Here is a 15,614-nt window from a genome sequence, read left to right as displayed (position 1 = left end):
ACATTTAAAAAATGTTTAAAATATGGCGTACATACAGAACATTACAAATGGTTAAAAACAAAGAAAAGTGAAATAGTTATGACCTAAAAGAATTCTTCATGTCATGTCTTTACTTTCATAGTGTGTCTTTAATTTGGGATACCTTGAGAAGGATACTTTGTGTTTGTAATAGTCTTCAAAGATCTTGGGTATAAATTCTGCTTAATTATTATGGATGTAATGCTCTCCTCTATTGTGATGTATGTAAGAAATAATTTAAAATTAATTTAAAAAAAAAGAATTAGAAAAAAATTAAATAAATTCTGCTTAATTAAAAAGTATGGAAAGACAAAGAAACTGGAATAAATAAAACTATTTTCAAAGAAATTTAGAGCCAGAAGAATATGATTCCTTGGTTTTATGACTATCACTGCTATAGTGTGTTATTGGTGAAACAACAAATTCATCAATGGAAGAGTCAAGAAGTAGTCAAAAATATAACCGCTTTTTACAGATGTGCAAGGTCAATTTAATGAGAAAAAAACAGTAATTTCAAAATAATGTTGGACCAACTGTATAATCATAGGCAAAGAAAATAAAACCTAACCCTCAACTCCTGTCCAAAAACTAACTCCAAATGGATCATAGTTTAAAAATATTAAAAGCAAAACTACATTTGTAAAGTATAGGAGAAAATAATCATGATACAGCTAGGTAATGAATTCTTGGATATGACATCAAAATTATAACTCATAAAAGAAAAAATGTAATTTGGATTTAATATTATTTATATTCCTGAGGAGGGAAAAATGATACACCACATCTGGGGAAAATATTTGTAAGTGATATGTCCAAGAAAATTGTACCTAGCATACAAACCTCTTTAAAAACATCTCTAAATGTCATACTAGGGAAACAAACATCCTAATTAAAAATGGACAAATGATTTGAGTAAACATTTCATCAAAGATACTTGGAAGGCAAACAAGCACATGAAAAAATAATATCAAAACCATTACAGGAGCTGGGTACAGTGGCCCACACCTGTACTCCCAATGATCTGGTAGGCTAAGGCAAGAAGATCTCAAGTTCAAAACCAGACTGGGCAATACCATGTCAAGAAAGAAAGAAAGAAAAGAAGAAAGGAAGGAAGGAAGGAAGGAAAGAAAAGGACAAGGGATATAGCTTGGTGGTAGGACACTTGCCTAGAATGTGCAGGACTCGGGGTTTAATCCCCAGCAAAGCAAAACACAAAAGCAAACAACAACAAAAATTAGAAAAATATAAATGAAGGTCGCAATGAGACAGCACTACTTACATAATACAATGACTAAATAACACATGGTGACAATAGCAAGTGCAAGAATGTGGAACTATCAAACTTCTCATATATTCCTGTTGGAAAATTGAACAGGCACTGTGGAAAATAGTTAAGCAACATAAAATTGATTCTCACCATTGGACCCAAAATTCAAACTCTTCATAATCATCTTAGAGAAGTGAAATTTGTGCTTACACAAATGCTTGGTACCAGAATGTTTGCAGCATCTTTATTTATAATAGCAAAAAAATCTGACAAAAACCCTAATGTCCATCAGTGGGCAAGTAGAAGAGTAAACTGTTGTATATCTATATGAAATATATTACCCACCAGCAAAAACAACAACCAGGATGGGACTGAGGATAATTTGCTTAAGGTTAAATAATCAAATCTCAAAAGGTACATGATGTGTGCTTCCATTTGCATAACATTGTACAAATGAAAAAATTACATATATTAACAAATCCTATTGCCAGGGGTGAGGTGGGGAGCCAAGCAGGATGGCATCCCTATAAAGCCAACTACTCAGGACACCAAATTGGCTAGATTACAAATATTGAGCCCCAACCTGGGCAACTTAGCAAAAACATGTCCCAAAATCAAGTAAAAATGGTTGGGATAGCTTAGTGGTATTGCACTTGACTAGTATGTGTGAGGCCCTGGGTTTGGTCCTCAATACCTTCACCCCACCACACCCCAAAATTTAAAAAGTTGGGAAAGTATGCAACTATAAAAATGCATGTAGGAATTTGTTGATGTGACTTTATGTTCTTGATTGTTGTTGTTACATATCATAAAATGTCCCTAAACTTAAAAACTAAACATTAAAACTGGTGATCAAATAAATTCTATTAGTCAACAGTATGGCAATAATTTCCTGTAATTGATAATGAACAGTGGTTATATAAGATGTTATCTTTGGGAGAAGCTGGTTAAGGGCCTTTAGAAACTCTTTATTTGGGTAAGATTTCTGTGAATCTAAATTTATTATTTCTGAATAAAACTTATAAAAGTTTTGGTTTTATTCTTTTCTTGTACTTGGAATTGAACCCAGGGGCACTGGGAAACATCTGCAATCCTTTTTTTTTTTTTTTCCTGAGACAGGGTCTAAGTGTATTGCTGAGGTTGGTCTCAAACTTGTAATCCTCCTGCCTCAGTCTCCCAAATCACTGGGATTACAAGTGTGCACCACCATACCTGACTTTATATTGACTTCATACACTGCTTAATACTACTTATAAAACTTTATTAATACATTCCATTTCAAGTATTCTAAACTCAGAATCAAAGAAATGGAAGAGCTTATCATGTAATGACAGACTTGTAACAAAAAGACTTCTTTCATCATTTTGCTAGGGCTTCTTTCCCTCATTATCATCTCTTACTATTTCACAAACGGTTCTATACATTCAAATATATTCATATTGATTTCTTCACAAGTGATGCAATAAAATACTACAAATCCTGCCATAGAAAAGCATTTCGCTAGTGTCAACACTCTCAATCTATTAAGGTCTTAATTTCTGGGCAAAGGCTTTCCCGTGTTTATCATATTTCTATCAGCTGATATTTCATCCATAACCTATGATAATTTTTTGATAATTTTCAGCATTGGGGAATGAACCTAGGGAGATGAAGTCTCTCTCTCAACTGAAGGTTTCTGTAGTCTGTCACATTTGTGGGATTTTTCTGAGTACACACTTTTTAGCCATCATATAATGTCCTGAAATGCTTTTATGAAGACTGATTGTATATAGTTGTTTCATATAACATGGAAGATGAATGAGGTAATTGATCCTAAGTATACCACCATATACTCTACAACAAAGTTATTATTCTTTGTATTTATTATATTATCTCAAGGGCCTACAACTAGCAGAATAACTACCTGTGAATTCTCTTGTGTTTAACAAGGATTGACAAGTGGGCAAAAGCTTTCCCACAATCACTACATCCATAGGGCCTCTCTCCTGTATGTTTTCTTTGATGAACATTAAGCCCTGACTTTGTAGTGAAGGCTTTCCCACATTCACCGCACTGATAGGGTTTCTCTCCTGTGTGAATTCTCTGATGGGTAATGAGGTCATTTTTGCGCAAAGAGAATTTTCCACATTCAGTACATGCAAAGGAAGTGTTTCCTGAGTGAAATCTCTGATGCTGGACAAGGCATGTCTTCTTCCTGAAGGCTTTACCACACTCATTGCATTTGTAAGGCTTCTCTCCAGTGTGAGTTTGCTGATGTATGCCTAGAGTACTCTTCATGGTGAAGCCCTTCCCACACTCATTGCATATGTATGGTTTCTCACCAGTGTGAATCCGCTGATGGGCAATAAGCATGCTTTTCCCAGTTAAGCCTTTGCCACATTCACTGCATATGTAGGGTTTCTCTCCTGTATGAGTGCGCCGATGTACATTGAGGTGACTCTTTTCAGTAAAGCCCTTTCCACATTCACTGCATTTATAAGGCTTCTCTCCTGTGTGAGTTCGCTGATGTCCTATCAACCGGATCTTTGCAGGGAAACCTTTTCCACATTCATTGCACACATAAGGTTTCTCTCCTGTGTGAGTTCGCTGATGGACAATCAGGCGGCTCTTCACAGTGAAGCCTTTCCCACAGTCATTGCACATATATGGCTTCTCTGCAGTGTGAGTTCGCTGATGTACAATTAGGTCACTCTTCATGGTGAAGCCTTTTAGACATTCAGTGCATACATAGGGTTTCTCTCCTGTATGTGTCCGCTGATGCCTGATGAGAGGACTCTTCAAGGTGAAGCCTTTTCCACACTCATTGCATGTATATGGTTTCTCTCCTGTGTGTGTTCGCTGATGTATGATGAGACAGTGCTTCATGGAAAAGGCTTTTCCACATTCACTGCATGCATACAACTTCTCTTCTGAATGAGTTAGCTGATGTGTGATAAGACTGTTCTTCAAGGTGAAGCCTTTCCCACATTTATTGCATATGAAGGGTTTCTCTCCAGTATGAGTCCGACTATGTGCAATAAGACGCCTCTTCTCAATGAATCCTTTTTCCACATTCACTACATATATAAGGTTTCTCTCTTGTATGAGTTTTCTGATGTGTAGTGAGACTGAACTTTGTAGAGAAGGATTTCCCACATATGCTGCATCCATGGGGTTTCTCTCCTGTATGAGTACGCTGATGATAAATGAGTCGACACTTTTTAATGAAGGCTTTCCCACATTCACTACACTTATAAGGTTTCTCTCCCATATGTGTTTCCTGATGCACACTGAACTGTAATTTTTTGAGGAAGGACATGTCACATTTGGTGCATTCATATTGTTTCATCCCTGTATGATTTCTCTGATGTTCTGTTAGCTGGGACTTTCTGGAGAAGGCTTTCCCACATTTACACCTATAAGGTTTCTCTCCTGTATGAACTCTCTGATGATTGATGAACTGAGACACCCTGACAAACACCTTCCCACACTCACTGCATTCATGTATTTTCTCTATGCTATGAGTTCTCTGTTGTTTAATGACCAGGGCCATATTGGTAGGTTTTGCACTTAAAGGAAATTTAATTTCAGTATAAAACCATTCATGGTTTGCATGGATGTATGTAGATTTCCCATCTCCATTAATCTCAGTAAATTTCTTTAGGTCACAGCTTCTATTCTGGCTTTTAAAACTTAAATTTGATTTTAAAGGTTTTTCACAATTTTGCTTTAGTGGAAAATGAACTTTGCTCTGATTAACAATATTTCTGAATGCTTTATGTTCATGGCCTTGCTCCAGATTCTTCTGAATGCTTTGATTTTTCAAGTGATGTTGCAGAGGATCATCAACTTTTCTGATTTCTAGGAAAAACAAGAACAGTGAATCATTTCATCATCTTCTTCTGGCATTAAACTGTTTTAAAAAATGCTGTGGTGTGATGTAACTCTTTAATGACAACCCCATATAAATACAAAAAGGTTTTGTATATAAATATCCCTATCTCTTGCACCTTGGTAAAACACAATAACATACACACATTATAAAGTAAAATCAGTAAGTGTACATGCTTTTCCCAGTTAAGCCTTTGCCACATTCACTGCATATGTAAGGTTTCTCTCCTGTATGAGTGATTTGTAGATGTGACTACTTTCTAAATAAATCTTTACAAAATGTACAGATAGTAAAAATATCAACAAGGTCACTTTTAGCAGGAACCCCAGAATTTCACAGGACACCATCAGACCATGGAAGCTGGAGACATACCAGACCATATGAGGCTACATTTATTTACTCTACAATTAATTTGCTGAACAACAGCTATGTGTAAGTTGCCATGTTTGTGTTTTGAATATACAAATATATTTCTTAGTTTCATGAAAGTTTAGTTCTAATTATGGAAAAAGAATTCAAAAGAAATCAAAGAAATAAAGACTGTAACTGTCATCTGTAAAATGTTATGAAGGAGGCAGTAAGATATACCGGAGGAACAGGAAATCAGAATATAACTAAAAGAAGAAAAGCTAAAGTTTAACTTACTAATAGTTTCAATGGGAGGAGTGGGAAGAGGATAAGTGAAAGTAAGGGCACAACGATTACTGTAAAAATCACATGGCTTCAACCACCACATTAGGGGAAAGCCTCATGATGAAATAAGAAATATTACTGAAGTCTGGAATGAATGGAAAATCTAGTGTACATTAAGAACATAAAGTTTCAGGTGATTACTATACATCCAATATAAAAATGAAGTAACTGATTGAATATGTAAGTACTGAAAAAGGTCTTATCTGGAAATAGCAATGTGGATATCATCAATCCATACAAAATTATTCAAAGAAAGAACTGGATAAGATTGTACTCAGAAACAAGTAGAAAAAGAGAAGGTACATGCATAAGGCCTACAACTTAGCCATGCCTATATAAACAGCTCTGAAATTTGTTAAGCCCACCAAAATAAACCAAATACTGACTACTATGACCAGGTGTACCTCCAGAGATCCAAATATATGGAATAAATACCCCACAGTGACAAGAATGTAAGATTCTCTAGCAGGGTGCAGTGGAATTTGCCTGTAATCCCAGCAACTCATGGGGGAGGATACAAATTCTAGGCCAGCCTGAACAATTTATCAAGACTCTGTCTCAAGATAAAATAAACGAGGCTGGGGATATAATTCAGTGGTAGAACATCCCCTGGGTTCAATCCTCAGTTCTGTGGTGGAAAGGGGAGTGAAATCCTCTTGAAAACTGATAAAAGGGTAGATATGAAGTGTTCTCACCACAGAATTAAATCAGCACTTTTTTTTTTTTTTTTTTTTTGGTGGTGGTGGTGGTGGTTTTGGAGATTGAATCCAGGGCCTTGTACATGCTAGGCAAGTGTTCTATCACAAGTTACATTACCAACTCCCAATCCCACTCCTTCTGGGTCATACTCTCCTATGTTGCTACAGAAGGAATAAACAATGATGGACAATTAAGTGTTTGCAGGCATGGGTTATTCCATCACACACACCAAAGAAAGCACTGGCCTTGACTGGCTCCTGAAAGGTAACTCTGGGTCCCTGGAATATTTGTCTAACAAGAGTGTCTTTTTATGCCTAAGGCCTTGGGTCACACCAGATGTGTTTAATGCTAGCAATGTTATTAATGTTGGACACCCTGTTTGTGTATGCCTGAGGCTTTGGACCCAACTGTATCATTTTGATTCTGGGTAGTTAGACACCATACCTGGGTGAACTTCCCTGGTAGGCAACTGTGGGAAGCCGTTCTCGCACGTGATTGGGCACCTCCCTGACTGGGTGTGAGGCGTTCCGGCCAAGCTGTGTCAGAACTAATCCCCACCCTTTTTAGGTGCAAGAGCCCATCCGTGTGGGGGTGTGACTGACCATTGACCCTGAGACCAATCACTGACCCTGACCTTGGAATGCTGTCCCCCTCAACCTTCATTGGATGAAGGTTGAATTTCTTGTTCCCCAATAAAAGGCCACTCCCTGGCATGCCCTCTCTCTCTCCTGTTAGTCTCTTGTGTAAACCTCGCTACCCCACCGGGTGGCTCAAGGCAGGAGCCAGGGAGGGCCATCTCAGACCTGGTCAAGAAAAAGGTAAATTGAGTTTATGTGTGTTTATTTTGATCTCACTAGTTAACTTCTATGCTTAGGACCTCTAGTATGAAGCTAGCGTGCTGGTCGCGTGGCAGAGGCAACACTTCACATATGTTGTCAAAGATTATTGCTGGAAAAATTCAGCACTGGTTGCAGAGATTCACTAATAGAAGATGACTGGTAGCTTGAGCCTAGTTTTGTTTTGTTTTCTTTTTTCTTTTTTATTTTTTTGCAGAGGCCAAGGTTTCACGTATACTAGGCAAGTGCTATACCACTGAGCTATTTTTAAAATATTTTTTAGTTGTAGATGGATAAAATACTTTTATTTTATCTATTCATTTTTATGTGGTGCTGAGGATCAAACCCAGTTCCTCATGCATGCCAGGCGAGCGCTCTACCACTGAGCCACAACCCAGCCCCTGATGATTTTAATTTGTATCACTTTACTGTCAAAGACTGTAACATGAGTATAATAGTTCCCTCCCATCCTAGCTAAAGCCTACATTCTAAATAGTAGAGAAAAGAATCTATTTTAAAAAGTAGTGATGCTATGCCACTCCTCTATTCAAAACCTAGTGCTTTCTCAACTCATTTGGAGTAAAATCAAAGTCTTGAATGCCTTAGATAGGCAATATGTGGCCCATGGACCAGAACCTCCTGCTACTACCCAACTATCCTTATTTCTACTTTCCCTACCAGCTTCCTAGAAGTTCCACAAACTCCCTCCAGTCTCAATGTAGTAGAACTTCCACTGTTTCACATCTGGAACACTCCACACCCAGAGAGCCTACTTACTTCTGCCATCTATCTACTGAAAGGCCCTTAATAAGGAGCCATTCCCACCCACCACCCTAAAAGCACAGTGCCATGTCCCAACACCTACATTCCTATAGCTGCTTTAATTTTCCTTGTAGTATTGTTTTATCCCCCAAACATATTTATATATGTTTACTTTTTATTATATAGTCACCTCCATTGAGAATGAAAGCAATGTGAAGAGGAACAAGAATATTTTTTCCTCAGGTTTTTTTTTTTTTTGTATTGGTGTTAGCAAGGCTTTCAACACACAAGTTTTAAAGAAGTAAATTATGAAGGTAATCACACATATAAACCATATTGATAAGAATTAATATTTAAAAAGAAAACCAAAGCTCTATAATTAAGATGGTATTGTGGCATTGAGATCACTTGAAGAGAAACAGCAATCTTCCATGATAAGAAAATAATCATATTTTTATAGTCTAACAAGGAATAATCTGGAAATGCAAGTAAAAAAGAATTTCATCAATTACAAAATCAAAAAAGAAAACTACTTAGAAATATATTTAACAAAGGAAGTGCCAAACTTACACTGTATTCTGAAAGCTACAAAGCAACCCTGAAAGAAATTAAAAGCCTAATTAAATATAAAATGTCCATTGCTCCTGAATCAGAAAATTTAATAAGATTAAAATGGCAATACTCCCCAAAGTGGTAAACAGACTCAGCATATTCTACTGAGCTTTTAAGGAGAAAATCACAAGCTCATTCTATAATTCAAATTGAAATTCAAAGGACTCAAACAAAAAATATATATCCTTTTTTTTTCCTTTTCTGATACTTGGGATTGAACCCAGAAGCACTTTACCATTGAGCCACATCCCCAGTCTTTTTCATTTTTATTTTGATACAGGGTCTCACTAACTTGTAGAAGCTGACTGTCTCAGCCTCCCACAAGTTTCTGGGACTACAAGTATGAATCAGCTCACCTGGCTAATAAAAACAACCTTGAAATAGAGGAACAAGTTAAAGGACTCAACTTTCCATTTTCAAAACTTAGTACAAAACTATAGTAATCAAAGCAACTTGAGAACATAATTTATGTAAATACAAAATGTCTCTAAATTGTTTACACATAATTAGATGATATTTAAGCAACAAATGGCTATTTAAAAACCATGGAATTGTACTTTAAATGGGTGAGTTACATGGTATGTGGAACATATCTCAATCACACTACAAAAAAACATGATGAAACCCCAAAAACTTTTGGGAAATAAATGCATAGCGACACCTAAGATGAATTAAGGAAAGTTCAGAATTAGAAAAACTATGATGGAAATGAGTTAAGTTCTGACTTGCTTTGGGACATAAATTAATTAAACAATCAAAACACTACAGGGAATTTTAAGAAGACAGAGCTCAGCATGTCGGGAACATTTAAGGTAATGCCAGGATGGATGAAACTGAAACGGGCAGATCTAGGAGAACCCAAGTTTGAGTCAGAATAGCCACACTGGATGCAGTGGCTCACACTTGTAGCTCCAGCTACTCAGAGGGCTGAGGTGGAAGGATCACTTGAGCCCAGGAGTTTGGGGCCAGCCTAGGCAACACAGGGAGATCCCAGCCCTAAATCAATAAACAAACCAATAAACAAAGATAACAAAAAATAATTATTTTTGGAGGAAGATGATTCTTGCTCCTCACACACAATGGGAAGTCACCAGCCAGCTGCCATGAAGATGGACAAAATATACAGAAATTAAATATAAATTAGATAGTATTAAGGGGGAAGTCAATTTGTAAGTCTCTTCCAGAGACCAGAAAAAGACTAATTCAGAGAATGGAGAAATCATAAAGTAAACTTTTAAGACTTATGAGAACAGAAAAGAAAATAGAGAAATATGGAGAATCTCAGAAAGGGGAAAAAAAAGAGAAGGTTAAAAAATCACATAAACCCTGAGTGAGAGACCAGGTCATCCAAGATGAGGTTAGATGGTATTAAAGAAGATTAAAATGTAGTAGTTAGAAAAAGAGTGATGCATTCAGAGTGCTCTCTGTTTAGAAAGGCCTGAAGAGAGGAATTTTTTACAGCAAGTGACTCAGGCAAAGACACTATGACAGTGGATTTGAAAATCCTAGGAAGAACATAATTATGCAAAGAAACCAAAACAAGATAGGTATAAAATAAGAAAGGATGAGAGCAAGAAGAGAAAAGAAGGGTATATTTCCAACAAAGAAATGATCTGACATGGGCAGAGGGGCACGTAAAGAGGCTGGTTCATGGCTTTGCCTTCTATTCTGAGTAAGCAGAATATGACTTCTGTGGCTGCCCACCTGGCCAGTTCTCTCACTCACCTGAACAGAATCGACTGTAGATTTTACCTGCTGTTGTCCATGGTTCTTCCCCTCGTTCCAATTTGGAGAGGGCATCTGGTTTGCTGGATACATACCCTGATTGTGGGAAATGACAGAAGACTTACACTGAAATGGGTTAGGATATGTCAAGAAGGGAGACTGTTACATTTTAGGGACTAAACCCAAATTTTATATCTATAGCTCTCAGCTTCTCCCTCAGGAAAAGGTGGATTACTCTTCATATGGGGCAAAAGAAGATCTGAGAATCAACCACTTGAGAGTACTGCTGATGCTCCACAGACTTAGACAGCTGAGAAATGGAAGGCCACAGTCTAGCACCCTCCAAGTAACACAAGGCAGCTGTCCTCACCCATTGACACAAGGCTGCTGTAGTTCTCCAACATCACATCCTGATACAGGTCCTTCTGAGCAGGGCTCAGGAGCTGCCACTCCTCCCAGGTGAAGACCACGGCCACATCATCAAATGTCAGGGATTCCTATAATGACATAGTATTAATGAAATGATGTTCCTTTGGTGATACGGAAAGTGTGCAAAAGTTATTCTGCTCATTTTCACAATAAAAGAAAATTGGTGTTTGTTTTCTTAATACAAAGTGATAAAATAAGAATTCAAATAAAATATTCTGTGACTGTGCGATCATCTGTTGATTCAACAAAGTTGAAAATTCAAACAAATTTTGGCATATGTAGCCATTAATTCCTCTAGCTAATGTAATAACATCTACTATAAGTGTACATATATATGTATATATGAGCATCTATTTTCTAATACCAAACTATACACTAAAGAGACAAATAATACAGATTGTTATATGTTCCATGGATCTTTGAGCCAATATCAAAGTAATGAAAAAAAAATTGCAGATGCTAGTATCACAAGATAATATATACCAAACAACTATGGTCAATGTACAGAACAAAAGAAACTGAAGAACATGTACAAAGCAAAAAATATTAATAGATAATTCAGCAAATTTGGAAAGAATTATATTTAAAAAGTATATCAAACACATATACACAAATGCCTATCTAGATGTGCATAAAAAACTGATTAATATGTTAGAGACATACAGAAGGAAACCTGCTTTTGTATTTATGAGAAGGCTACAGTTTAGGACATCACCACCGCACCACCTCTAAGAAAACTCATTAAGACCAAAATGAGCCTCAGAACTGATGCCACAAAACACCAACATCCCTTGAAAACTTGTCTGCTTTCTCATAGTTGATGCAACTTACTGTGAATCTCTTGTATGACTGTCATAGATATCACACACAAGCTGACAGCTAATGCGAACTACAGGGTCCTCCTGCACAGTCATAGCATATTCCAACATGAATCGTGTAGTGTAAAACCCTATGAATAATAATCTCCTCCTGAGCATGGTGGCACACACCTGTAATCCTAGCAACTCAGAGGGCTGAGGATTCCAAGTTTGAGGCCAGCATTAGCAATATAATGAGACTATGTCTCAAAATAAAAGGTGAAAAGAACCGGAGATGTAGCTCAGTAATAATCACCCCTGAGTAGAATCCCTAGTAACTACCTACCTATCAACCCATTTATTTATTCATTCATTTCTGATCCTACTTTGCACAGATTTCCCCAGATCACATTATTCCTCATTCATACTTGTTTAAATGCACTGATTTTTACCAGTCTTTACAAATCCACTGGGGAATAAAGAATAAGACAAATCAAAAGTCGGCTGGGCCTGCATCAATTTCTTCTGAATCTGTGAAATAACCATTAATTGGAATGTTCCATCTTTTGCCTCTTCTAGATCAGCTGCCACAACACTCAACTAAATCATTCAGAGTCACCCCAGGTGAATTTGGATTTACACAAAATAATTTACACAAAGAAAGTCGCTTTTTCTTAGTGCCCAGTGATGGCTCTCAACCTTAGGGATCTGTTGGAAAGAGAGCCACCTGAATTCTTTATTCTTATATAGGGGGCACACAAGGGGAGATTCAATGGAACATTCCATCCCAAAAAGGTCAGGGTAGTGTTACAAAGGAAGGAGAAGGCAGCCCACTCCATTGGGTAACGCCCACTCCATTGGGTAACACCCACTCCCAAAGCTGTGCTCCTCTGCTCCACAATTCCATCGCTCAAAGTTAGGGGTCGCTCAGCTCCTATGTAACAGCTTTAAAAAGTTTTGAAATATTTTGTAAGATCTAGTGTGTGCATAGGGGTCCTGTTTCCCCCCTTTATTTATAAAATTGAGTAGAGGATTGGCATAAGCCATAGTATTATTAGTTTAAGTTATAGACAATAGTACAAGTATTTAAATAAGAAAAGATTTATTATACCTAGGTGGTCTTAAACCTGACAAAAGTCATTTAAAGGACCATGGTAAATACAAACTTAGCTTTTGTGTGTGTGTGTGACTTCATTTTGACTTAACAGAATTACCAAAAATAAATATAATAAGTTGTTTATAAAAATTTGTGTTTTGAAGTTAGCTCTGGATTAACTTAAATAATTATCTAAATTTGGAGTGAAGTGAGAGACAGAGTTTTTAACTTAGGAATGGTGGCCTTTACTAGGGACATGAGAAATATAAAGACATCTATCTCAAATAGAAAGTAGACATGTTAAATAAGCCTAGAGAGGATATTTTGTTCTTTACCATTAACCAAAAATGAAATAGAAAAATGAACAGCCCTTTATGTACTAATCTATGAAAAACTGTTATTATTGTTATCAAACTCAATGTTGATCCAAGTGTAGGGAGTTAGTATCTCAAATATTAATGGGTAAAAATAGGTCAACATCTAATTTATAATTTTATATGGCACTGGGCTAGTAATGACATTTTGAGGAATTTATGTCAAAATAGTCCTTATGTATAAAGAAACGGGTTGTATGAATATGTTTAGTAATTTTATTTAATGTAGCAAGATTAGCTCCAATAATTATCTATAATTTATGACTTTACTAATTTCAAAAATACCAACTTGTGATGTAGGGCATTGCCTAGCACGTGTGAGGTTCTGGGTTCAATCCTTAATGCCACATACAAAAAAAATAAACAAATAAAATAAAAGCCTGCTTGTGGGAGACCAACCTTACATGTGACTGAGTTATACTTCCCAGCTGGGGGTTTGAGGGTCCATGACTCCGTGTCTTGCTACAGCCCCAGGGGTGAAGCTATGCTCACCTGTTCCTTTATAATATAACCCCTGCCCTGTTTAGGATAGAATCTTCCATAGAAGTGCCTTGTGTGTGACCCCTTCTCTTACTGTGCCCTTGGGTGTGGCCTACCCAGGTGTCAGTCAACCTGCTGACAGTGGACATCATGAAGATAGATTCAGCCCCCTGAAACCTGACCCCTTGCCTCATTTAAAATACTTCTCCTCAATAAGAGGGGTCAGCGCGTGCTCTCTCTCTCTCTCTTTCTGTGGACCCTTAGGGTCAGAGGAGCCGACGCAGCGACCCCAAAGAAAAAGGTATTTGTGTCTCTTGTGTGGTTATTTCATGCAGCCCAGTTAGCCCAGTTTGACTGGAGTGATCCCTGAGCCTTTTAGTCGTGAGAACAAAAACCTGGCACCTGCTGTCCATCTACAACTAAAGAAATTAATTAAAAAAAAAAAAACCCTCCATCTCCAGCTAAGGGTATCCCTAGCAATTATATGATATCCAAGTGTTAAAATCTATTTGCTTAATTTGATTTTTTTCTTCTTCCTGGCAACCTGGCACCTGTAGGGTGAAGGACAAGTCACCCTGAATGATTCATTTTCCTTGTGCCCTGCCACTGTTGCTATACACTGTCAGGAGCCGCTCTCGACAGGAGCTATGTACACACCTTTCAGTCCTGAGTAAAGAGGTACGGAACTGGTATTGCACCATTGCAATACAATTGAACCTTACCTCTGCTTGGATAAGAGAGGTGCAGCTCCAGGAGTGGGAGTCACCCAATGGGGTTAGATTACACCCACTTGTTTGTTGGAACCCTAACCCTTGCCTCATTAAAATGGCTTCTCCCCAAAAATACATGGGTTTGAGGTGTGCTCTTTTATTTTCTTGCTGGACTTGGAGCTGCTGTTGAGAGGCTGCCACACCATGTGACCAGCATTTTCCTTTCTTGATTGGTGAGGCTCTGTGTCACTTCCAAGTGATCTGGCCACATCAAAGTGGCCATAGAAGGTGGCCCCAATCTTGAAAGTCATAAAAATATAGCAAAATGTGTCTTCTTGTGTAGGTATGCCTTCCTACAGCCCTATGGGTTGACTAATGCTCACCTGTTCCTTTGTGATATTACCCCTTAGCCCTGTTTGGGATAGAATTTTCCATGGAAACGCCCTTTGTGTGTCCCTTTCTCTTGCTCCACCTCCATATTTTTTGTGGGCTCCACATTGGTCCTTCCCGCTGTCACTTAACCAGGACTTCTGGCTCTGCCTCCCAGCTACTAGCATATCCTTCTTTTTCTCACAGCCTGACAACCGGAATTACAAGGACTGCACCCAGCTGTTGGCAAATTCCTTCCTAATTTTAATACATTCTCACTAAAAAAAAGACTCATCCTTTTCAGGAAAATCGGGTTTCACAAGCTTCTACTCTGCTGCCCTAATCCTAACATGTTTTCAAAGCCAAAAATCTGATTTTTAACCCTCAACAGGGTTTATGGCTATATTATTAAGGAAAATTGCAGAAATAGTGTAACATTTATGAGAGACACACATGCTTGCTTGTGTTTTATTTTTAGAGGTTATAAGGATTCATTTTGCTCGTCAAAGGAACAAAAGTCAGCAACCTGAGACAATTTTCTCACAATGTTCCCACGATGACCAAAAAATCTTTATTTTCATTTCTGACTATGTAATTACAATAAATAAATAAATAAATATACTGGGATCTACATTAATGGTGTATCCATAGTTAAAGTAGGTTGAAGTATTCCAAATATTTTAAGAAGCACATGGTTTTATAAGGTTTACAAAATTATAGCTATACCTTTATTTTCAATGCATATTTTCCCAGTTATTTAAATAATCTATAATCAGTAATTCATAAAATAATTAACATATGTCTATTTGTTTAATTAATGTCTATTTGTTTCAAATTGTTTTTCCACAACAGGAAGCACATAATTTATGTATGTAT

The 15,614-nt window shown here is 37.3% G+C and overlaps 1 protein-coding gene across 1 annotated transcript in view; it reads right to left on the bottom strand.

The window, feature by feature from the left end:
- Positions 1-1,502: 1,502 nt before the first annotated feature.
- The window catches only part of Znf615 (zinc finger protein 615), a 16,907-nt gene continuing 2,795 nt past the window's right edge, over positions 1,503-15,614 (bottom strand). Inside the window, 4 exon segments of the mRNA XM_015507384.2 lie at positions 1,503-4,342; positions 4,344-5,125; positions 10,484-10,579; positions 10,854-10,980. Coding sequence (XP_015362870.2) covers positions 3,185-4,342; positions 4,344-5,125; positions 10,484-10,579; positions 10,854-10,980 — 2,163 coding nt within the window. The 3' untranslated portion in view covers positions 1,503-3,184.

The sequence above is a fragment of the Marmota marmota genome, unplaced genomic scaffold, assembly GCF_001458135.2.
Source record: "Marmota marmota marmota unplaced genomic scaffold, marMar, whole genome shotgun sequence".
Lineage (NCBI taxonomy): Eukaryota > Metazoa > Chordata > Mammalia > Rodentia > Sciuridae > Marmota > Marmota marmota.
Note: the sequence above shows the minus strand (reverse complement) of the source record. Positions and strands in the feature narration are given on the sequence as shown.